We start from the raw sequence: 23,321 nt of genomic DNA, 5'->3' as shown, positions 1-23,321 counted from the left end.
TTCCAAGTTTACTCCTATTCCAACTTTTCTACTTGTTGCACTTGATCTCATTTAAGTACCAACCCTAAACTTTTACATTGAACCCTTCTTGACCTTCATCTGAGGTCACCTGCACCCTTTGATGATGTTATGATGTTATAAAATGTCAGCGAGAATGGCTGGAGCCAGCTCTTTAAATTATGTGTAGGCAACAACTAAAAACCGAAAAGTCCTCTTTAGGTCATTGATTAAACTCTAAAAAAGTCATCTCTCTGTATCAAAGTTAGTTAAAAAAAATAATCATTTTATGCTTTTAAACGGCTTAGATGCAACTCTACACTGTTGTTTCTTTTTAAAAATCTGTGGCTCAGTGAAGCCCCTGCCGCTATTCACACTCATCCCTCCTCTCTTAATGCAACTTGAGCACATCAGCTCACGTGACACAATGGAAGTTGTAATATTTTTATGTTCTACCCTAAAACTACCTCTAAATAAAATAGTAATAGAGAAAGCTCCATCTTACAAGCTGCCGGGATTGGTTCTTTAGGTTTGTTACACATGAAACCCTGGAAATGTGAACGTGAAAATGTGAAATGCTCAGCCATCGCATTGACTGCTTATTTTGTTCATGATATGTTTTCTAGCACATAAAAACAACACACGAACATGTTCATAAAGTAAAAACTTGACCAGAGGGGTAGATTTGAGAAAATCATGTCTAACCCTTTTAAAATCATTAAATAGTGAAAAGGATTCAACTTTAGTTCAGAAACTCACTTAGAAAAAGCTAGATTTGATCACTGAGTTTCTGTTTGTGACCTTCAAAGTAAGTGTAGTATTTACCACAAACTTCTCTCTTTTGATTTATAATATGTTGCTTTGATTTAATTGATTACTAAGTATTCCACTGTTGCCTCTCTGTGGCGAATAAACCCTTGAGCTGAGGGTAACTGCATCAAACAGCCTCAGGGAAGTGAACCAAAGATGGAGTCAGTGACAGCAGCACACAGTGTCTGATTTGCATGGAAGATCTGACGGTTGTGACACACTAGCTGCACCTGCCGCTCATACACACAATAAGAGGAAGAGGACTGATTTTGAAAATTCAAACTCCCCAATCAAGTCACAGCATCAATGTTTTCTCAGCTTCCTCGTCTTCTCCTCTGCAGCTCGAGGTGTTTTCCTGTCTTACTGCAGCTGTGAGCACAGCACGGCCCTTCTACGGCTGCAAGTCACACAAAACCTCAAATGAACTGCAGATGCACCACCAAAACTCTACGCTCCGCCTGCAGGAAGTGTCGCTGTGTGTGTTGTAAGGTGAAGCAGCACTGGGAGTGTTTTTACAACCAATAAAGTGAGGCATGTTTTTTTAAAACCTTAGAGCATAGGTTCTGTCCTGCTTGATCACGATGAAGTTAAATACAGTGTAGGTGATCTGCTTCTGAGAACTTTAATACAGTGAAACAGAGATTTATGATTGTGTGTACAATACCATATCCATCAACCTAAATGTACAAATCCAAAGCCTTTTTTTTCTCCAAAAGATTAAAATGTGCATTATTTAAAGACACACACATGCTGCTTGTCATTTTAACCAAAAGATGCCTGTAGAGAAAAACAACTTTTCTCAAACTCTTCTCTTTCCACAGCCCTCCCGTGTGTTCCCTTGTCTTTCTCATCTCACATCCCACAAGCCCCAGTGAGTATATATTTTAAGTGCACACAAAATAGAAAAGGCAAGTTGGATTCGATAGCTGAGCTGGAAATTGACACTCTGCAAGTACAAAAAGCAAGGATTCCTCTTTTAGAGAAAAAAAAGTCCAAGCATGTGCAAAAAAGACAAATCCCCGATTTTGCACAAAAAAACATGTGAGTGGAGAATCTGTATAATATTCTTTAAAGATCATTTTCCTTTTTTGAGAATTCAAAGTGCAAATTAGCAAAGGCTTCAATTGTAGGTTCAAGTCTTGGTCATCTTTTCACTTAGTGGCGGCAGCGGCAGCAGCAGCAGCAGCAGCAGCACTCAGCTCACTGAAACAAAAGCAGAAAGTCATGCAAACTTGAAAAAAGCTTCATGCTCTCATTCTGAGTTAGTTTCTCTCTTCCTGTTCTCCTTCGCTCAGCATGAAAGTGAGCTGCCGTGGGGCAGTCGGCCATGTTGCTGCTGTTAATGGGCTGTGAAACAGAGGCTGACCTGATGTGATGACAGATGTGAGCGCAGCAGGGAGGACAGTCGTGCAGGGAATTCAAATGCTAAATATTCAGTTAAAGCAAGGCTGTGTAACTTCTAAAAAAAGAGTAACATCCTCTTACAAAGGAAAACGTGAGCTGATGAGAAATAAAATGATTAAAACCAGTTACACATGTGGTAGATGAGCTCATGAGACGGCATTATCTAAACTTATCACAAAAGTCTGCAAAATAAGATGAAAGTGATGAAAAGAATCAACTTCTCGTCATGTATTGCAATTTTTATTTAATTTGCTCAAACAAAACAATATGTTAGCATGTAAGAAAAGACTAATTAACATGAGAACAGTATGGTACAATGCAGATGATAAAAGAATAAGCCTGCAAACCCATCCACGAAACCTCCTTCAGCCAAAGTCATCTCTGCAATTATTCCTGCAAATTCACAACTTCAGCTCCCTCAGCAGAAAAACAAAAACAAAAATGGGCTCACAGACAAGAGATAAATGCGTCCATCATTAACAAGGAGCAGACCTCACTGCAGAGGACAAAACAAGTTACATGTTTTTTTTTTCTCAGAGATTTCCAAGTGTGTAAAGAAAGCTAAGCTGCTGAACACAAACAGTCTCTGTGACGTTTAAATGGCATGAGGGAACACAGAACACTGCAGCCAGACTCATCTGGCCTTCCAAGCAGGGCATCAGGTTTAGAAAAATCATCTCAGACTGAAGATCATCTCTGAACCCTCTATAGGCCTCATGTGTCATAGTTTGATTGTACTTCTGAGCTGTAAGAGAAGCGACTCTATGGAAATAAATCACATTTATGTTTAAAAAAAAAAAAAAAAAAAGACAAAGAAGATCTTGGTGCAAAGATGTTTTCTTGGTGGGAAACAGTACCAAAGTCATTAATCTCTCCCTTCGAATCAACACGACCATGAGGAAAACAAAAAAAGACAAATTAACATCTGCTTGTGATCATAATGACAGTCCCTAGATATTATTACTAGTCAACTTTAAATCTTTGACATATTAAATGCAACTTCGGAACAAGGCACAAACCACATAGCATCACAAAGAAATAAACTTTTCTGGATCACAATGTTTCACCTGCCATCACGACATCTTTCAGCTTTTAGATCTCTTGACAAAAATGATACAAAAATAAGAAAGGCGACTTTGTTGAGAGTGATGATATTTAAGCAGGAGACTGAATCCTTTGGTGAGAGAGCGACAGAGGCCCAAAGTGACTGCTGTCAGAGGATGTTGGATTGCTCTGCGGGTTTTTTGTCTTAAAGTGCAATCGATGCTGTGTAAACACTCAGTGTGGGAGGAGCCTCTTGGTTGGGTGTTTCTATTTGAAAACAGGTGGATGAGAGGATGAAACAGGTTTACTGACAGAAGAGTTTAAACCTGAACCTGCATAACGTGAAACCTCAGTTGTTTTGATCACAGTATTATTGAGCCAATCTCAAGCTAATGACAGAAACTGGAGGGAATAAATGTGTTTTCTCAGTGTGTGATTTCACATCATTTGTGGCAAAGCTATAACTTCAAAGCCCTTGAACGTAGTTGTATCGAATGAGATCCAAAAGGGGGTGCCAACAGCCGTCACGGATTAACAAAACATATGCTAACTCCTTATTCAAATTCTTCTAAGGTTTTACACATGAAAAATGAGTTTACATGGTGCATTTTGACAGTTTTGTGATGTTTGCTGGGTGTCACAGTGAGGTCATCAGGGACATCTCAGCCACCAAGAGTACAAATTGGCATTGAAAATGTGTTGGGAGTGTTTAGTTTGAAAGCATTTCAATTAATTGGGTAGAAAAGTAATAAGGGTGAACTGTAGAGATAGTATACACACTGTATTGCTTTTTAAAGTCTCAGTTTGATGCTCGAAACAACTGAGATTCATCGAAATGCAGAACCTATCCCTCACTCTGCAGACCCTACTGTGGGTGGCTGTTGGACAGTCATGAGGTTTGATTGTATTTGTATCACTGTCCCTCCTCAGGATCTCATTCAGACAACAAGAGTACAGAACTGCAACACGGACTTTTATCCATTCCCCTGTAATCTTGGAGCCACAGCTACAGTATTTGAACATCAGTCCCTCAATTCCTGACACATCCCTCTCAGGGTGATTGTACTTTGAGCTTTTAGTGAAACAAACTCAGCAGTGAACTGAAAGACACATTGAAACAAATGTTTGTTTTTTTTTTTTAAATAAAGTGACATTTCCCTTATCTATATGCAAAAGCACAGGGAAAATACAGTTTGTCATTTTGAGGATTCGATGGTGGCAGGAGAACAAGGCAAAGAAAATAAAAGATGAAACAAACACATCATCTGTAAGCACTGGTGAAAAAGTAAATGGCACATTCATGTCCTCATGTGGACACCATCTCTTACATGTTTGGGTTTTCCGGTGCACCTTCTGAACTTCAGAAATGCGTAAAAAAAAAAAAAAAAAATCAGTTCTCCAATGCGGCTAAAGATACAGTATCCTTGGATTTTATAGGAAAAAAGCTAAAAAGGAGAGTACTATGATTCAGAAACTGTGTACTTCCATGAAATCATGTGTTCTGTTATTCTTTCACATCAGCCTTCAGTTTCACATAAAATCTGTCACGTATTTGACAAGAGGTGGCGTGGCGACACACAGAAACGTTGTCCTACAGAGGCTCAGGAGGGCCAAAAAAAGGACAGAGAGACGCTGAAAATGTTTGGTGGGACTGGGACAGGTGGGCCTTAGAAGTAGATGCTACACTTATTGCTTGTAATAAAACTCGTGACAGTTAATGCAATTTCGTGGCAGACTTGTGACCCTCGCCGTATAGAGAAAACAAACCCAACATGCACCTAAAATATGACAGAGACTGAGAGAGAGAGAGAGAGAGAGAGAGAGTCTTCAAATCAAAAAGGAAAATTCTATCTACACGTCTAGCCATGGTCAACTAGTATGATGGGTATTAGTGATCATCAGCACGTTTTGTTGACAGATAAAGTCTGGTAGAGAGCTACGGTCACAGGCAGCTACCCTCAGTGTCTCGTCCACCTGCCGCTCGACGGTACGAACAAAGAAAAGACAGGAAAACGTCTCCACAGAGCGCCCACTGGTGATTATGGATCCACAGACGAAGAGACGGACGAGAGAACGTCCTGTTTAAAGATCAGATTATTGAGCTACTTGATATGGCCGTCGATCTACACTGAAACAGACATGGTTGATAGATATTTGTTTTTTTCTAAATAACTTTTTCTCTCTTTTGTACATATTCAGGTTAAAATAGTATTTGAGGAAGACGAGCTTTACAGTGTCCTGCAGTGGTGGACTTCACCAGAGACTGTCAGTCCCTCATACACACTCACACACACACACACACCCACACCCACACACGCTACCCCTATGGCATTATGGGAAAAAAAACTTTTTATTTTCCATCCCCAACTTGTTCCTGCCTCCAAACTCTCTTCATAAAACTTGCCTTTTGATAGTAAATCACAAAAGTTCTGATTCTTGGTTAATACAGTATCGTTGAAGAGTTCAGTATTGTAGTTTTCTGTGTGATTTTTTTTTCTCGTTATTGTAGGACAAAGAGAGAGAAAATCATCTTTGCATAAAGACAAAGCTTCCCTGTCAGACTGTGCACTGTCCTCCAGGATGCGATGCCCTCAGCAGGAGGGGGGGAGGTTCGGGGGTGAGAGGGGGCAGCAGGAACACGAGGCTTCGCAAAATGGATTCTGTGAGTCACAGCTATCAAGAGTTACAAGCCTCCCACCACCATCCTGTCTGACACTGCTCCGCACCAAGTAATGTCCTCTCTGTGTATTAATATGATTGTTGTCGTCATCACCGTCTCCACCGCTTTGCTGTTCCGGTATTCCGCTGTTACACTGTCATGTCTTAAATGGGCCGTGGTTGTCTGTCGGGTCACATAGATGTAGATGTTTTTACCAGGGAGTGTGGATCCTCTATGCCGTGCTGGATTTGCCCAGCTCCTCCCTGATTGCTGAAGACACACAACAAAGACACAAGTTAACATCAACACCTGAGCTATCTTTAAAAGATTATTTGTTGAGTATTTTTGGCAGAAAATCAATGCTATGTGTCAGAACCAATCTACGGCTGCTGCAGCAGGGACTTTCAACCCTAATTCATGGAAGCCCAACCTGAGCTAATTCTTAATTTGGGTATCCACATTTCTAGGAGGGACTTTGTATTACGAATCAGCCAATTGTTGCCCTGGAAAATATACAATTTTTTTGATTACTCATAGTTAGTTTCATGATTTTCTGCATTTATGACAGCAAAATTTTGAACCAGAATAATTTAATCTCATATGAATAGTATCTAAAACTGGGAATCGTTGACCAACTATAAAGCATCTTGACAATCATAACTTTTAAAAGAACCTATAAAGTCTAGAACTTAGGGAACTATCCACCCAGTTTCATGTAACTCTAATCTGCTTTGAAAGTGTCCAAGCATCATTTATATAAGAGGCATCGTTGACTGGTCAACTCACAATGATAGCAACAACACATCAGTTTCTGTCACTGTGTCACCTTCTGTTATGCTTTACATGAATTGTACATAAACTATGTATTTGTTCAGTGGCCGAGGTTGGACCAATATAAGGCCCCATTACCCTCATACACTAGTTTCTGTTTGGCGCTACTATACTGCATATAACTGGCAGCAAATTCGAACTGCAAAACTGAAAATCATGAGCATAAACCAAATTCTCACTTTGAAAGGTCTGGGTCATAATAAAACACGACCTTAGATACCAACAAATGAATTGAAGACATGAGCCACCTAAACAAAAAGATGTACAGATTCACAGCCAGAGGGCTGTTGGACAGCTTTGCTGACTAAAGTGGTCTCAGCTTTCAAAGAGAATTACCATCAATGAGCTCTTCTTTTAGTTTTGACAGCTCCTTTCTCATCTCATCGAGGATGTCCTGAAAACATGAAGAAAAACAAAGTCACATTTTCAACATAATAAACGTCATTAGGCCTCAGAGAAGAGACAAAGCAGTTCTCTGCCACCAAACAGCTTTCAGTTCTACCTTCAACTCCTTCAATGTCATGTGGACAGCCACATGACATTAAGAGGAGCTAACTCACAGTTTCGTTTGGCTTTTGGATTTAGTTAGGTAGAGACACTGCCAACTGGCAAAGAAAGATCCTCTGTCTACTTTACAAAGTAGTTAATCCCTACACAGGGAATCCCAGTGAGATTAAGACTTCCTAGTGACACTGAGGCATAAACAGAGAGAGTTTCTTTGTGGATATGTGAATATTAAGAGCCTTATGTTTGATCTATAACCTCCAAAACAGTAAATGAGAAAATGACAATGACAGTGAGTGTGGTAAGAGTGTATAGGGTGTCATCTGCCTCCCAGTCTCACCACTATGACCAGTTATAGTGACAGACAGGCAGGACTCTTAGAGACTCCACTTATCTAATAGGCTCATCCACAGAGGTCAGAGGGAGGAGCTGCCTTATAACAGGACGGGTCACTGCACACACCCAGACCACACTGCTGAATTAGTAACAGGGCTGCACACTTAGTAATGACAAAAAGACACACACACATACACACAATGCAGCAGAGTCTGTGTAAGCAGATGCTGGACTTAAACATAAAACTTTATGTACCACATCTAACTAACAACCCAACATAATGACAATACAACTCTATATACTGAACTGATGCAAATCTTTCAGTATCTGTGAATATTATCAAAATGTACTCAGACGTAAAGTACGGACTGGTAATATTCCATTTTTCTTCAGGTGCAATATGTCATATTCATGTGTGACATTACTTTAGAATCATTGCCAGTATTACTTCTTAACTTCCTCTTTTAATCTTATTTGTATTTTCAGTAATGCATCTGACTGGTTTTCTACTAGACGCTACATTTTCTCATGTTATGTAATTTAGTTTTTCTGAGCAGTCTGTAGCACAAGACTTTCCTTTGGGATTGATAAAGTTTTATCTTTTCCAAGTAACAGCAAATGAAATGGGGAGTCCAATATCTACCACTTAAAACAGATAAAAATTAAAATACAACCCAAAATTAATGCCAAACTAACTTGCAGGTAGAATAGAGTCGTAACAGTGCCGTGTCTAGAAAATTTTACAAATTATGGACAATGTAGAAAGTCAGGATGAACAACACAGGTGACCTGTGCAGTTAGTATGAATAACAGGGAAAACCAAGTAGCACCAATCCAGGAAAGTGATCAAGTCCTTTACTGTGGTTTGCAAATATTAAGAAGGAATCCAGTGGCATTAAGGATGGAGTTCCATGTAAACATTTAATATATGAAATCATGTGCAAGGTGAAAACATCAGTGGCAAAGATGTAAAAAATGTCACTGATAACACATATGTATGGATCCTCTCAGGGAGTTCTCAAAGAGTCCATGTTGTGTTTATTTACAGGTTTACAGTTTTTATTTTGAGGTGCACTAGAATATATTTACATGCTTTAATGATCAAAAATACATTAATTTTCTCGTACTGTACATTGCTGTTGAACCTCTTCACACAAACAATCAGTTGTAGCTCCTGTCTTTAACTTCAGGTCTTAAAATGCAGGCAGAAAAATTTATCTCTAGTAGAAGTGGCTCTAACTGGGGAACAATGTCACTGTGAGGCAGCTGCTTCTTTGTTTGCTCAACAGGCTTTATGTAAATATATATCTTAGTGACATAAAAGATTACCAAAAGAAACGCCTGGATTTCAATCCAGGCGTTTCATGCAGGTAAGGTGTAGTATTTTCTGTGTTTCATGTCGTGGACTTTTGGATTTGTAAACTGGCAAACCTACACAAACTGTAACACACGAAATGAATAACCCAAAAGGCATAGAATGGACTTTTCAAATTACTGCATCACAACTTGTAGAGGAATATTGATCTGGTTGGGTGATGTTTGGGCCGCAAGGAGGTGTAATGCTTTTGTTACGTATTGATACAAGCTCACTTCAAAATGACAATATGATATCCCACTTTTCATGTAGTACAGTAACAGCGTGAAAAAGCAACACGTTCAAGTCTCTGGCTATAATCTGTGAAATGTTGTTCTATGTGTTGACTCACCTGTTTCAATCTGTCATAGTCAACAGCTTCTGTTGGCACACCATTGGCACTTAAGGATGCAGTAGGTGTAGGAGTGGATTTAGGTCTATCAAAAGAGACAAAGTATAGAAATAAACTTAAAATATGAAAGAGTGCTGAAACAAGAAGATCATTAAGCATCACCAGGTATTGTATGATTGTAATGTATAACCAATATATTCATTTTTTTTAACTAAAACCAAAAAATCTCACTTTATACTAATATCCCAACTTTTCTTAACCTTGTGATGTAAAACATTGCAACATGCAACCACAATGGAGGAACAGTACACTGTAGCTGGGCAATTATGCCTCAAACTGCCTCTATATATTTCAACATCAGGAGGGATTTTAAATTGCTGACATGGCCTGCATTTGGTGGATGGTTGTTGATATGATTTCCACATTTTCCGCAATAAATTCTTCAGCCAAACATAACTGTCATCACTGCCAGGAGAACTTTCCTCAGTTTATGAGTTAGTTGTTGGGGCGTCTGATTGCACAAACCTTTCCTCCTTTCCTGAAGTTAATGCTTAAGCCTTATGTCAAAATTTACACACAGAGGAGATGCTGCCAAAACTTCTGTTAGGCACCAAATCCCAGCTGCATGCAAACACATTGGGGAAGTGCACACAACTAGACATGCAAGGAAACACACCCAAAGCAAAGACACACAATTCTGAGCAGCCCACGAAACTAAACACAGAAATAAAGTTTCTGTAATGTGGTCAAATCTCCGCAGATCTTTAGGTGATTCCACAAATCTGCTTCCACATGTCAGGAAATAAACCTCAAATGCAATAAGTGTCTATGTCTAATTTATAAAACAAATGAATCCACAAATAAGTGGAAGCCCAAACAAACAAATAAACAAAAAAAATCCATGTTACGTCTTCTAAGAGGTACGTTTCTGCAGTTATCTGCATTTTTATCAGATAATCAGATCTACAGCTGTTAGTAGTTATCAGCAAACACAATCTAAGACATGAATCATTGTGTTATTCTTCTACACACTGGATTCATTCACAGTGCAGGTTGGGAAATGTATGTGAACCTTTAGATTAATTAAATTAACAGAAGATTTTTTTTCTTAACAAGTCCCATCAATGACACAAGAACTCCTCCACTGCATCTGGGCTTGGATAAATTCAGCATCATGGAGGAGAAAAATTATTTCCAAGTTTATTGAGGTATCTTAAAGGATAATGTCAACAAAAGTTGGGTGATGCAACAAGACAATGACACATGACATCAGAGAAAAAAAAAAAAAAAAATGACAGAATGGCTTCCAACAAGTAAGTCCTGCTTTTGGAGCAGCTCAGTCACAGTCTAGGCCATAACTCAACGAAGATGTCCTCAGAGAGCTTTTTATGCCAAACATCCTGAGAACTTGGTGGAGCTGAAGCAGATTAGTGTAGAAGAACAGTCCAAAATTCCTCCTGAATACTCCTGCAGAAACCCCCATCTATGGTTGCCAAAGGAAGTTTCACTTACTTTTCCCAACAACACTGGGAATATTTTATGGGTGTATCAAAAAAGACACAAAAGATTCAATTTTGTGTGTTATTAGCTAAAGCACATACTGAGCTCCTTCTTCACTGAGCCAGGATGGTTAGAAAACTGAATTCAAAAACTGAAGGTGAGGCTGGGTTTTTATTAATGCAATAGGCCTTCATTTAGCACATAGGAAAACACTTGTACAGGTTATCGGCTTAAGTGTTTTAGACAATAGTTATATGCACGCTGCTGCCTTTACTCTTCACATTCGCTTTATGATCTGGTTTCTTGGCCTTCAATGAGCCTAAAGAGACAGCAGCACTGGTATATTTTCATGTACTGTACTAGTGAAAGTTTCATCGTACGTATGTAATTTTCTATCACTTACCAACAGCTGTTATAATAACCTAAATGGCTGCTGTACAGGGTGTTTAGGATTGTCTGCACTTCATAGAACCACCTTCTTGGATTTACCTATTTGGTCCTGGAATAACCTTCAGAACATGGTGCAGCTTCATGATTTTGTCTCCCTGCCAGAGTTTTGATCAAAAGATGTGTATTTAACTACTGTTCCTGAGATGGACTTGTTGTGTGTAGCTTTAGTCACTTAGTTGTTTAAATGTGCTTTACTTTTATCCTCATCAGTTGCTGTTTTCTAATTTCTTGAAACTATATAATTAGTGGTCAAGACTCCCTTAAACAACAGATTTTTATCTCTAAGGACTGAAGATGGGTTAGAGATCAGGTCAATATCCACAGGGTTCACATTCTTGCCACTGTCTGTTAAAGGATGAAGCTAATTAGGTACTGTACAGCTTCCTGGGACCTTTATCTATTTTTTGCATGTGAAGAAAAGTAAGAAGGATGCCAGCAATTGAGGAAACTCTGCTCTTGTTCTCGAGTATGTGGGAATCATCATGGGCAAAATTCACAGAGCAGCCAGTCACTTTCAAGAGAGGAAACGTGGCAGGAAGGAGAAGTGAAAGAACAGGAAGTGAGCTCAGCAGCAGGTCATTAAGTTGTGCTGGGCTGGAAGCTTTCGGAAATTATGTCCGTGGTTCTTGAGTTGGATCTTTTAAGGCGCCTCCGGTGGAAGAAGAATGTAGAATAGAACAAAAGAAAGTGACTCAGGTAGAGAAACAGCTGCATATTTTCCTCAAAGTCTACAGCTTTTCCAATTTGTACACAAAAACCTGTCACAACATATCACTAAACAATAAATTATCCAGTTTGATGTGTGTGTGATGATCTACATGTTACATTTTTGCTGTTTTCTTAAAAAATTTAGCAGAAATTTGCATCAAATGCTACTTCCTGCACAGTATTGTAAGATGTAAAAAAAACACTAATATGTAAAAGTCAAAGTCTATTTTGAATACAGATGAGAAGGAGATGATGAGGTTTTGCATTATTGTAAACAAAACATGTTCAGTTGCCCTTGGTCTGCTCAGCTCTCTATGTGTCCCATATTGTAAACACTTTTCATAAACTGGCATAAAAACCCACATCTGGGTCACTTCGGCACAGCCTTATCAATGGAAGCCAGCTGGATCTGTTCTGGCTCCACGGTGATAAAACTGTGCCAAGTCTACTGTGCAGAGGGTGGACACTCCTTTTAGTGTTTGAATGTGTGATAGGGTGGGTGTACAGTATGTGACGCACAAATATGGATTTCCCTGTTCTGAAAAAAGACAATTTTCGAGTGCAGCGGACACAACAGCATGCAAACACAAATGACTAGATCACGTTAGAAATCCATCATCCTGACAAACACTGGTTTAGAAAACACCACAGGACACATTGGACCAAATGGCACATAACAAACAACAGATGAACAGAGCTGGCCCCTGCAGGCTGGCAAATTTGGAAAAAGGACACAAAGATAACACAAGATTCATTCCAAACGTTTCATCCAGGCATTTTAAAAAAACATAAGTCCTCTCCAACAAAACCACGTTCATCACAGCAAACTGCGATTAAAAAAGACAAAAAGAGTTGGATTCAAAGAAAAGGATTTCTCAAACTCGTCAAGGGCCTTTTCTCTCTACCTGTTGGAGGAATCTGCTGCCATGGGATTTCTCCACGGAGACTCTCGTCTGTGTAAGCAGCAGAGACACTGACTTTACAAATTACAGCTCAGTATTCATCTGTGTGGCTATGTGTTTCTGGCCATATGGGACGACTCTGGCTCCTAGGTGCATCATGATACCCACTAAGCTTCATGTTTGCTTGCAGGTGAAAATTCAGAACTATTCTGAGACTATCATAAATTAAGCACAGTTTTATCCACCAAGAAAATCTTCAATGTCTTAACTAATTACTACAGTTTGATCTTATGAAGTAAACATACTTTCAGAAACTATTTTGAAACACTCATAAGTCAAATTTCTACATTTATCAGATTGTCTGCATATCTTCATTCTTTCACAGTGTTACATAATTAATGCTATAAATGATGCATAAGAGAAGATAAGATAAACCTTTCTGATCCCTCATTGGGGTAATTTACATGGTACAGTAGCTAGATATAGATGAGGCATGGAAGAAGTATTACCAAAGTACAATAAAGCCAAAAATAAAGATACAATAAAAACAATGTACAAGTCATTATGTTCACATACAGTATGGAGGGCTGTATGTGAAAATGTGCATGTTTTTCCACAGTCGTGAAGCTAATCTAAGTTAACAGAAAAGTAGTTTCCAAGAGGCAAAACATCTGCCTTAGCAATGACCACGTGCCGCTGAACTAATGATGCATTTATGTCCTTAAGGCAACAGCTGAAAGATACCCAAAGTTACACAGGAAAACTGAGAAGACCACAATTTGGAATGCACAAAGAACATACGTGAGGTTGTATAGCTTTCATCCAGCGCTACATCCAAAAAAGACACCCCAAATAGTTGTCCCGCTAGCTGCTTACCTACATCTAATACCATCCTACTGTGTCCTGTTCATTCTCACACACACCTCTGTAGTTTCCACACCGCCACTGTGTAAGTTGGGTGTCTGAACAAACATCCAGTGTGCACATGAAGGCGACATAAGCTCTAGTGATGTTAGCCAGCGCTGAACGGCTCCAGCAGTGCATCATGCTAAAGCTAGCTGATGCTAACACTTCATTAAGTTCCAGTGGAGTTAAAGCCTGAGAGGGCGTTTGCTAGCATCAGTGCTAGTCACTCACATAGGTAATGAAGGTCAATTGCTACTTTTTTTAAAAACCAAATTAAGATAGAAACTGTACGTAAAATACAGCAGCATAGAAAAATTATATAATAAGACTAAGACAAGATAAAGAGATAAAAGATAAAGATAAATAGAAAAATATGGAGACACCGTACCTTCCAATCACTGGAGATTTGCTACCGTTCATGGTGTTTGTTCTTTCCCATGGCTTCCTGGGCATGTCTGAAGAAAATCACAAGAAACATAAGCTTCTCTTACTAAGTGACATTAAGTCTAGCAGTCCAGTAGGCATCATCTTAAAAACACACAAACTAATTTCAGTGTAGCTTCAAACCAGAGGATTTGTGAGGGTTGCAAGTGTATGAAATTTTAATTATTGTAACTTGGATCATCATCGCCTGTTTTAGGAAGATGCATATTAGCTGCTAATGTTGTTCCTGGTGTTTCCTTGACACTCACCTGGTGTGCTACAAGCTGACACTTTAGGGGTTGTGTTTATCTCACCCTCCTCCTGCAGAGCACAAAGAAACAGAGCTGAAAGGTCAAAGCCAAGTCACAGCCGGGATCACAAATGTGACTCGTGGTGATAATCAGAGAGAATTTCAACACAGAATCAGTTGATATAGCTTTTAACTTTCTGAACATCAAGCAGCATTCACATTTATACTCATTTTTCACTGAAATATAAAGTTCTGCAGCTCTATGGAAACCATGACTAAAAGTAGAAAACTCAAAACTATCCTTTTTGCAGAGTAGCAAAGACCTAAATAAAATAAATCTGGAAAAAAGCAAAACCAAAGCTGAATTTCTTTGCTTATTTATTACATAAAACAGAAAAAAAAACCTGAAATCAACATGTATAACAGTCTTTCAAGTGCCCACAGGTGTTACCAATACTAGATGAATAAATGCTGACTCCACATACTACATATATTTTACTACTTACATTCTTAATTTGTTTCCATGTTCGTCTCTCTGCTCTGACTAAACACTGCCTGCAGCTCAGCCCAGACTGTTTGTTGCGACTGAGTTACTAATGGCTTCATGGTTGCACAGGCTTTTTGTTTTCAGCAGAATTTGGTTCTGGCAAATGATTTTGCTTTTTTGTGAATTTTTAAATATGACACATAGAGTTAACTTATTTTTTTACAGTTTCAAGCTTGGATAAATGGTGTCATTTTGGTAATTGTAAAGACAACACATCGTTCAAACTTGGCGTTGGTTTTGGGGGTTCAGAGGATTGAATAGAAATTTTTATCAAAAGCAAAAACTCACCCCTAAGATTAAGACACAAGAAACTTGCAGTTCTGTATTATTTATACCTAAAGGTTCTGGGATGAAGACAAAATCCCCATTATCATCATCATTCAGCAAATGCTGTGAAATAATCAATAAAATGCCAAAAACTGCTTCCTATAACCCTGTCCATTTATCTAGAGGAATAAGTTTTGAATGTGTAAATGATCAACAGTAGGTAGGACACTGGTAGGTGATTCGTGATTACAATAATTCAAAGATGATTCAGCAAGTTTCGATACATTTGTTTAAATATCTGTATATTATTATTTTATTATAAGTAGCATTATTTTTCTTACATTATTCATATTCTTTTTTATTGTACTCCCTTTGCTTTATTTGAATCCTAAAATGATTTCCTAGCTATTTAAAGCATTTGTAAGTCTTTCGAAAAGAACTGTATAAATAAAGTTTGTTATTAAATACTAGAAATATTACTATACAATGGAAATAAGTCCATGTTTTACTGCAGTTCAGGTATGTTTTGGAGAGTTTATGGCACATGGAAATAGTTCTTACAGACTGGAATGAAGGACATGACATCCTCTGAAGGCATGCAGACTATTACAGAGACAAAGCACTGAGTGATTCAGAAATCAGACAGGAATGTGATGAATGTACAGCCTCAACACACTGAAGAAACCACAGAAGACCTATTGTGGGATTCAACAGTGAGGGGAAAGTATTGATGTTTTGGATCTAAATCAAAGAAGACGCAGATGTGAAGGAAGCCTCAAAGGAAACTTACTGATCTCTGGTCAGGTTCAGGTGACGAGCCCTTCTCTGCAATTCTTCTCCTTTAAGACACAAAGCCAACAAAGTTTAATGGTGAATATTTGCCAGGTAGGCATTAACTCAGTGCTTTTCTAGTAATCTAGGACGAAAATAATAGCCCAGATCTAGGATTGCTTTGGAATGTCTCGCTAAGAATAACATGATGTGACTTTACCTCCTCGCCAACAGGGCGCTCATCTCTTCCATAAGCCCACCTCCTCCAGGCAGAGGTCCGTTGCCTCTGGCCTCAGGTTTGGCCCCTGCGGCCCCTGCAGCCCCCAACATGGCTGCTGCCAGCGCTGCCCCTGCATCGTCACTCTGAAGGGCCACAAGCAAAAACATAAATCAATTAACAGGTTCTTTATGATCAGAAGGAAGTATTTAGATCATTTTGAGAGTAAAACTGATGAATTACTGGTATTTCAGGTTAAATTTACATAAAAACTACGAAAAACATGCTTTTTTGGTCAAATTTGCTGTCGATTTCTTGACTTTGTCAAATGAGCAGTCATGTAGCGTTTGGCACAGACTTTCAGCTTCCTCTGAGCCTGAGATGAGACGTGACAGATGGTGACTGAGTGTGTTTGCGTGTGTGAGGTCATGCGTGAACAGGGGGTGAATGCATGAATGTGTCAGTGACAGTGATTCTGGGGGATTATTGTATGATGACGGCTGTGTGTATATCGACAATTTACGTCAAGGTGCTTCACTGATAACAAAGGATGCACACTGACACTGAGTTGTGATTGCATATGCAACTCATTAGCTTGACAATGCTTTGATTCACTGTATCTCCTATTTTTCAGACACAAGGATGTATATGAGTTGTGAAGCTTTTAATTGGTCAAATAACCAATCAGGCACTCACCCTTGGCACTTTGCGCAGCTTGGCTCCAGCGAGCGCGGCGGCCAGGCCTGAGAGTGGCCGGTCCTCCGCAGGAGAGAACAGTCCAGCGGGAAGGGGAGGTGCTGGGGGTGGTGGTGGGGCTCCGGGTGGAGGAGGAGGACCCGGTGGAGGAGGGGGCGTTCCGCCTGGGGTCAGCGTAGGAGGCAGTGGAGGAGGTGGGGGTGGAGGCGGGTGGCCGGCTGGGGTGGTGGGGGTGGCGGCCGCCGAGGTCACAGTGGAGCCGGGTGGCAGGGGTGGAGGTGGGGGCGGAGTGGGGGTGGTCAACCCCGGGCTCTGCACCACGTCTGTTGATGGGATGGAATAAAGGACGGGGGGATGGGTGAAGACACAAGGACGAAGAATGAAGTTCAAACCGTCATTTCTCAGGAGATACAAACCTGCTGAGTTCAGGCTTAATGAAATAATTGAATTCTCATTCTGTCTTCGGTCAGACACTAATAGTTTGTGTAGATTCTCAGTCAACCAGGTGGCAGTGATCTTATGTAGAAGACAATGGAACCTCTTTCTGGTTATTGAAGATGTTTCAACTCCATCCAGAGCTGAAGAAGCCTCTTGGATTAGAAATAAAACATCTTCACAGACCAGAAAGATGTCCAGACACAGGATTGTTCTGTTCAGTGTGAAATATTGGCAGAAGAAATGTTTTTAGATCTGATTAGGATTAATCCATTTAGCCCACTAAATTTTTAATGTAGGGTAAACCGAGGTAAGACGCCCCTTGTTGCCTATAATGCCTAAAAACTATGTTTATTGTCTTGTATTTTCATTATCAATGTAATATGTACACAAGAAGTATGTTTCAGTGAACACATGTAGAGATTGTTTAAATCAGAACAACTCTGCAGTTGTAAAACTAAATGTATACTTTTGAAAAGGGACATCTTTCACCACGACCCCTCTACCAGGGAAATACGCCCCTTGAAGTAATCTGATCTCATTTTGATCAATAGAAACTTGGTGCATACACATAAGATTACCTGTAACTGTAACATAAATGGTAGATAACACATGTAGTAATTTATTTTACTTAAAAAAAAAACAACAAAAAAAAACAACCTGGATTACTGCCAATTAGTTGAGAATTGAAGGGCCTAGGACAAAAGGTATATTTTACTAAGACCTAATTCATCATTGATATTTTGATTGCTGATATAAAAATGTCAAGTACCTATCACCAGGAATGCTTCTCCAACTGTACAGAGGAATTTACTCAAAAGTCCTGCTCTTATATTTGCATACATTACAAAAAAGTAGGTTATTTATTGTTCAAATTAATAGATAACCCACCGTATGACTCTCATTTTAACAGTAAAAAAGTTAGTCCTTTCTAGTATGTCTTTATTCTAAATTATAGAGGCTTAGTTTGTAATGTAAAAATATCATATGAAAATAACTCTAAACCACTTTTTGACAATCTCCCACCAGAAAAGTGGTTTTGATGTTTTTTAAGGATAAGCAAGGCCATTATTATCCATGAAAAGTGACTATATCTAGTGGACATAAAGGGAACTACAGGGGAACTGGGGCGTCTTACCTTGGTTTACCCTGTAGGCTACATTTGAAGTTTATGATTTCACATCTGTAAAGACTAATCTCACATTTAGAAAAACATAAAATATTAAATATAGTCTTCCACCTCCCCTCCCAGATGCTCTGTTGCCAAACACTAAAAGCAGAGCAGCATTAACCAGTTTCAGCCTGAATTAATATATGTTCGGTGAACAGGTCACATATTTTCATTGAATCTGCTGTGAAGTAATCGTGAATGTAATTCTCAAATCAGACATAACATGGAGTACACACATATTCGGTATGACGGCATGCCACATCATACCACACCTTGTATTATCAACATGCAGCGTTAGTGGGTAGTAGTGACTGGGTTCATGTTTAGAAGTGAAAAGGCGGAAAGTTAGACGTCACAATTGCTTTTCGTTGTTTGCTGTGAACAACAAAAATCAATTCAGCTACTGCCAAAACCAGTTAAATGTTCCAATAAACAGAGCCAAGATGAACACTGAGCATTCAGTTTAACGAGACACACTTATTGGCGCAAACACACACACGCACACACACACACGCACACACACACACACACACACACCACGCACACAAACAGTCATAATAATGTATAATGAATAAAAGACAATTGGGCAGCAGTCGTATTTAGGTCAATACCATCTGCCTTTGTCAGACAGAAGTTCTAATTAGTTTACCAAATAAGGATCATCATTTTTAATCTAATAAGTGTGGACCGCTCGTGTCAATTAAACAAGCTTTTGCTTCCAGTCTGATCATTAGAAGGATGACAGTTTGTCACCATCATAGACCTAAATCCATGATCAATAATCTATGGTGGAATGTGAACATGCTGAAGTGTGATCAATATGAAACCAGCGGCCCTTCCAGCCGACCAGTGTGAGGCGCTTTGAGATCAAAGGCCTGCAGCTAATAAGAGAACCGCCACAGGATAAAGGTCAGTGGAGCAATGCTGTATTTTCATACAAATACAAAGCTTTCATTTTATTATGAGGCAAGTGGAAACAGAAGCGAAAGGCTATTTTTTGCATGTAAAATATCCACAAAAGCATTCAATTGAGGACAGGAAGCCAATAAAATGGATGTTTTAAGAGAAATATATCAGGATGAAATTTGGTATTTTGATGGCAAACTTACATTTCCCAGTGCTTTGTAAAATGCTAATTTAAGTGCAAATTCAGCCTCTATATTTTTATGAGTGTGGTTTAGCCACTGAAACATTAGTTCCTTAAATTGGTAAAACATGTTAAAAGGAATGAGAGTGTGATTTGAAATAGGACTGATCTGATATTAAAGGCTCAGAAAAAGAGAGCATCCTTCTGTGATACAGGAAGGAGGCTCACAGTAAGTTTGACTGACTGGCTGCACAGTGACAATAAAACACACAGTGAAGAATCATATCAGGGTGAGTGAAAAGTTGAAATCATATAACCATCACAGTGGTGGAAAATAAACACTTGGCTGAGGAATGGATTGGTGTAATAAAAACAAATCAGGAGGTGGTTTGTACAACATCTGTATTCATGTGGCAGTGATTCCTATCAGAGACACAGACATGCCATGCTGAACCACCAGACACATTTCATATCCAATAAACAGTCAGCCAGACCTTTAAGCAGCAAGCACATGGACAGAGTTGATGAGACTCACAAAGTAAGTTAGACAGGCTGGAGCTACAACACCGAGAGATCCCACAATAGTTACCATAAACTGCTGCTTTAAATTTGAGAAAAGTCACTCGAGAGATTAAATCTGGAGTCAGTTTACAGGAGCCACGACTTTTCTACAGAAAGGTGAAACTCCTCTGAGATCAGCCTGTATTATGGGAGTCACTTTGTGCCAGTTCCGTAGCAGAATAACAGAACCGACTGTTCAGTAGAAACCCCACAAACCCTGTTAGTGTGTGAGTCGGAGGCAGTGACGGACAGAAGGGAGAGAGAGGCAGTGACAGACAGAAGCAGAGTCCGGACTGGAGGCCTTACCCTGGGGCTGACAGGAGGAGCCCCCCTGAGCCGGGTGGAGCTCTGCGTCCGGCTCCCCCGATAGGCCCAGGCCCACCGGGAGGGAGAGATGCTCAGCAGAGGCAGCAGCTGCAGCAGCAGGGGGCGCTGTGGAGGGAGAGGGCACACCAGGAGCCTGGGATGAGGAGGGGGGAGACGAGACGGAGGAAGGGACGGGAGCTATGGGGGAGGGCAGAGGAGGAGGGGTGGGCGGGGGAGGCGGCGTCGGGCAGGTGATGCCGAGCGGGGTGTGGCTGTGTGGGATGGTCACGGGGGAAGGCGCCGGGAACATGGGCGGGCCGTTGGGGGACGGCGATGGGGGTTTTTGGGTAAGGGGCGAAGGCGCGGCAATGGGGATGAGCGGCCGCGGACCGGTGGCCTTCCCTGGGGGGCTGCTGATCATGACGGGTGGCGAGGGGGGCAACGGGGTGAAGTTGCACGCCGACCACACCACTGACTTGGGTGGAGGGGGAGGAGCCGGGGCCGGTGCCGGGGCGGGGGGCGGAGCTTGGGGGAAGGCCTGCTGGCGCCGGGGGACCGTGGCGTAGTGAGGCAGGACCGGGTGGAAGGCGGAACCGAGCGAGGTGGCGAACCGGGAGGCCGAGTGCCTGAGCGGCGGGGTCGGGGGCGTGGCGGAGGAGGGCAACGGCGTCCCGGGGGCAGGGTAGGTGGGCGTGGATGGGGATACAGGCGTGGAGGACGTCCGGCCGTACTCCTGAGGCGTAGGGGTGTACAGAGTGCTCTCGAAGGCTGAGAGCGCCGAATGGACAAAACCAAGGACAAAGACGGGACAGAAAGGAAGGAAAAGAAGGCAGGAAGGAAGCAGCCGTCGTGCACACAGGAGGGAAAGACAGCAGGTGAGGAGAGAGAGAAGGAACGAGGGAGGGAGGAAAAAAGAGAATGGGGTAGATGAAGCAGGAAAAACCAGCACAGAGCTAAAACCAAAGTCTTTTTTCCAGATTGTGTGTACTTTCTTTAGGTGATGCTACTATGTTAGTGGACAGGTGTTAGCAGCGTAGAGCCAGAAACACAAAGCTGCCAGAGTCCTGCTCGCTGAAAGAGGAGAGTCAGAGTGAAAGGACTGAGGAGGACAGTTAAGCAAAGAGTTTACCAATTATCACAAACCAAGAGGACTGAATCCGACCTGGTCAACAAGCACTTCCAGCAGCAGCACGACACAACAGCAGAGTAATTCATTAATTCAGGAGCAGTCGGTTCCTGCAGCAAACGGGCATCGAACAATTGAACGATGAACCTGTCTCCACATGTTAATGCACTGGGGTCATTCCACTTTAATTCACCAACTGTCTTATTCCTGAGCATCTTCAATCTTGCTGGTTTTTCTTTAACGTGGTGAGAACTGATTAAGTTGACCACATGTAAAGTCTGGGGTCATAGGTAACATTAGTTTTTGAGTTAAAATTTCTTAAAGAAGATGGAGTCTGGTCAATTTTTGCATTTTTCTTCTGTGGAGCAATGTTTAAAGTACCACAACTTAAGAAAAAATGCAGCTACAATGAAATTATGAAATTTTGCAGGCTCATTGATGTGTACATCTAGTCTTCAATGTTAGAACCCTACTAACACAAACCAGCTACATGATGGGGTAAATCTGGGGCAAAATGTCCATGTTTCTGTCTATTCCAATCATAAAACCTTCACTTTCACCCTAAGATGCAGACTTTTTCCCCTTGGTGATACAAAAATCGACATTACCACACCCTTCTTTAAGAATTTTTAACTCAAAAACTAATGGTACCTGTGACCCCAGGTTTCACATGTTTTACTTATTAACATAGGCATGAACAGAAAAAAAAACATCTGGCAAATATGAGAGGGTTAGGCATGAACCTTTTTTTTTTTTTTTTTTTTAAAAAAAAAAAAAGGTGAATTGAGGTAGAATAATCCACTAAAACTTTACTGAGTGAACACAAATGATGAAAAACAGCCATAAATACGGAAAAACTGTAACTATGACAAGAGCACAAGTTTACACCATGTATTGTATTTGCTCAGTTTACTATCTCTTATGACTGTTCTTGAGCTCCCTGACAACTTCCAATGCAGTTTTGAGCATATTTATGGGCAGTAGAAGGCCCATGCTACCATTAGAGGTTGTCTTTTGCCTGCTTTTTAAAACTTAAAGACTCATTTTGCCTGCTGTAGGGTTGGATTTTGTTCTTCTCATTCAAAAATTAACAAAATATACAATTTGCTGTATACATTTGTTAAAAATTTACAGTTACTCTTTGACCTAGTAAGTTTACATTCTATTGTCTATTTTGCCTTTTACTCTACTGTTTGTTGTCTTAGGATTGAGCTGCTTGTATTTTGCAATGACTGGAAGTGTATAGTCTCATACAGCAAAGAAACTGTCTAAGCAACACACCAAGCGCGATTCTTTGGACCTACTTTTTCTCTTTTCGTTCAGCAGTGACTTAAGTTTAGCGAATTTAACTTCACTACAGAAAAGTACCTGCTTATCTCTCCTGTTAATACTATTCACACTTTGTCAGGAGATAAAGGTAATCCAATATTGAGGGCTTTGAGGCTGACAATGACGCTGAGTTTAAAAATCCAGTAAACACCAGGCTAGCTACTCTGAACCTGAACCTCTGCAGCAGTTTTGCCATCGTTGCTCTCCAGGCTTTACTTTCTTTCTGTGAGATCATTGCTTTATCCTAACTTCTTTAGATAATTTAGTTACTTGTGTGTCTTTTATTGCTGTGTGAACATTAAAATGATCACCTGTGTACCTTAATAAATAGGCTAAAGTAGATAAATTTAAAATAAATACATTTTCTCTTGAATTTTA

The 23,321-nt window shown here is 40.3% G+C and overlaps 1 protein-coding gene across 9 annotated transcripts in view; it reads right to left on the bottom strand.

The window, feature by feature from the left end:
- Window positions 1–2,435: 2,435 nt before the first annotated feature.
- The window catches only part of enah (ENAH actin regulator), a 165,757-nt gene continuing 144,871 nt past the window's right edge, over window positions 2,436–23,321 (bottom strand). For 5 of the 9 annotated variants that reach the window (XM_023292630.3, XM_035958316.2, XM_035958315.2 and 2 more), the window contains 10 exons: window positions 20,489–21,256; window positions 16,929–17,251; window positions 16,236–16,378; window positions 16,035–16,083; window positions 14,450–14,501; window positions 14,146–14,212; window positions 12,855–12,902; window positions 9,292–9,376; window positions 7,082–7,139; window positions 2,436–6,184 (listed from right to left, as the gene is read on the bottom strand). In XM_023292630.3, coding sequence (XP_023148398.2) covers window positions 6,147–6,184; window positions 7,082–7,139; window positions 9,292–9,376; window positions 12,855–12,902; window positions 14,146–14,212; window positions 14,450–14,501; window positions 16,035–16,083; window positions 16,236–16,378; window positions 16,929–17,251; window positions 20,489–21,256 — 1,631 coding nt within the window. In that variant the 3' untranslated portion in view covers window positions 2,436–6,146. The remainder of the gene's footprint in view (window positions 6,185–7,081; window positions 7,140–9,291; window positions 9,377–12,854; window positions 12,903–14,145; window positions 14,213–14,449; window positions 14,502–16,034; window positions 16,084–16,235; window positions 16,379–16,928; window positions 17,252–20,488; window positions 21,257–23,321) is intronic. The other 4 variants (XM_035958317.2, XM_023292629.3, XM_035958318.2 and 1 more) reach the window with 4 other exon arrangements.

The sequence above is a fragment of the Amphiprion ocellaris genome, chromosome 12 (genome assembly GCF_022539595.1).
Source record: "Amphiprion ocellaris isolate individual 3 ecotype Okinawa chromosome 12, ASM2253959v1, whole genome shotgun sequence".
Classification (NCBI taxonomy): domain Eukaryota; kingdom Metazoa; phylum Chordata; class Actinopteri; family Pomacentridae; genus Amphiprion; species Amphiprion ocellaris.
This window is presented reverse-complemented; position numbering and strand designations above follow the sequence as displayed.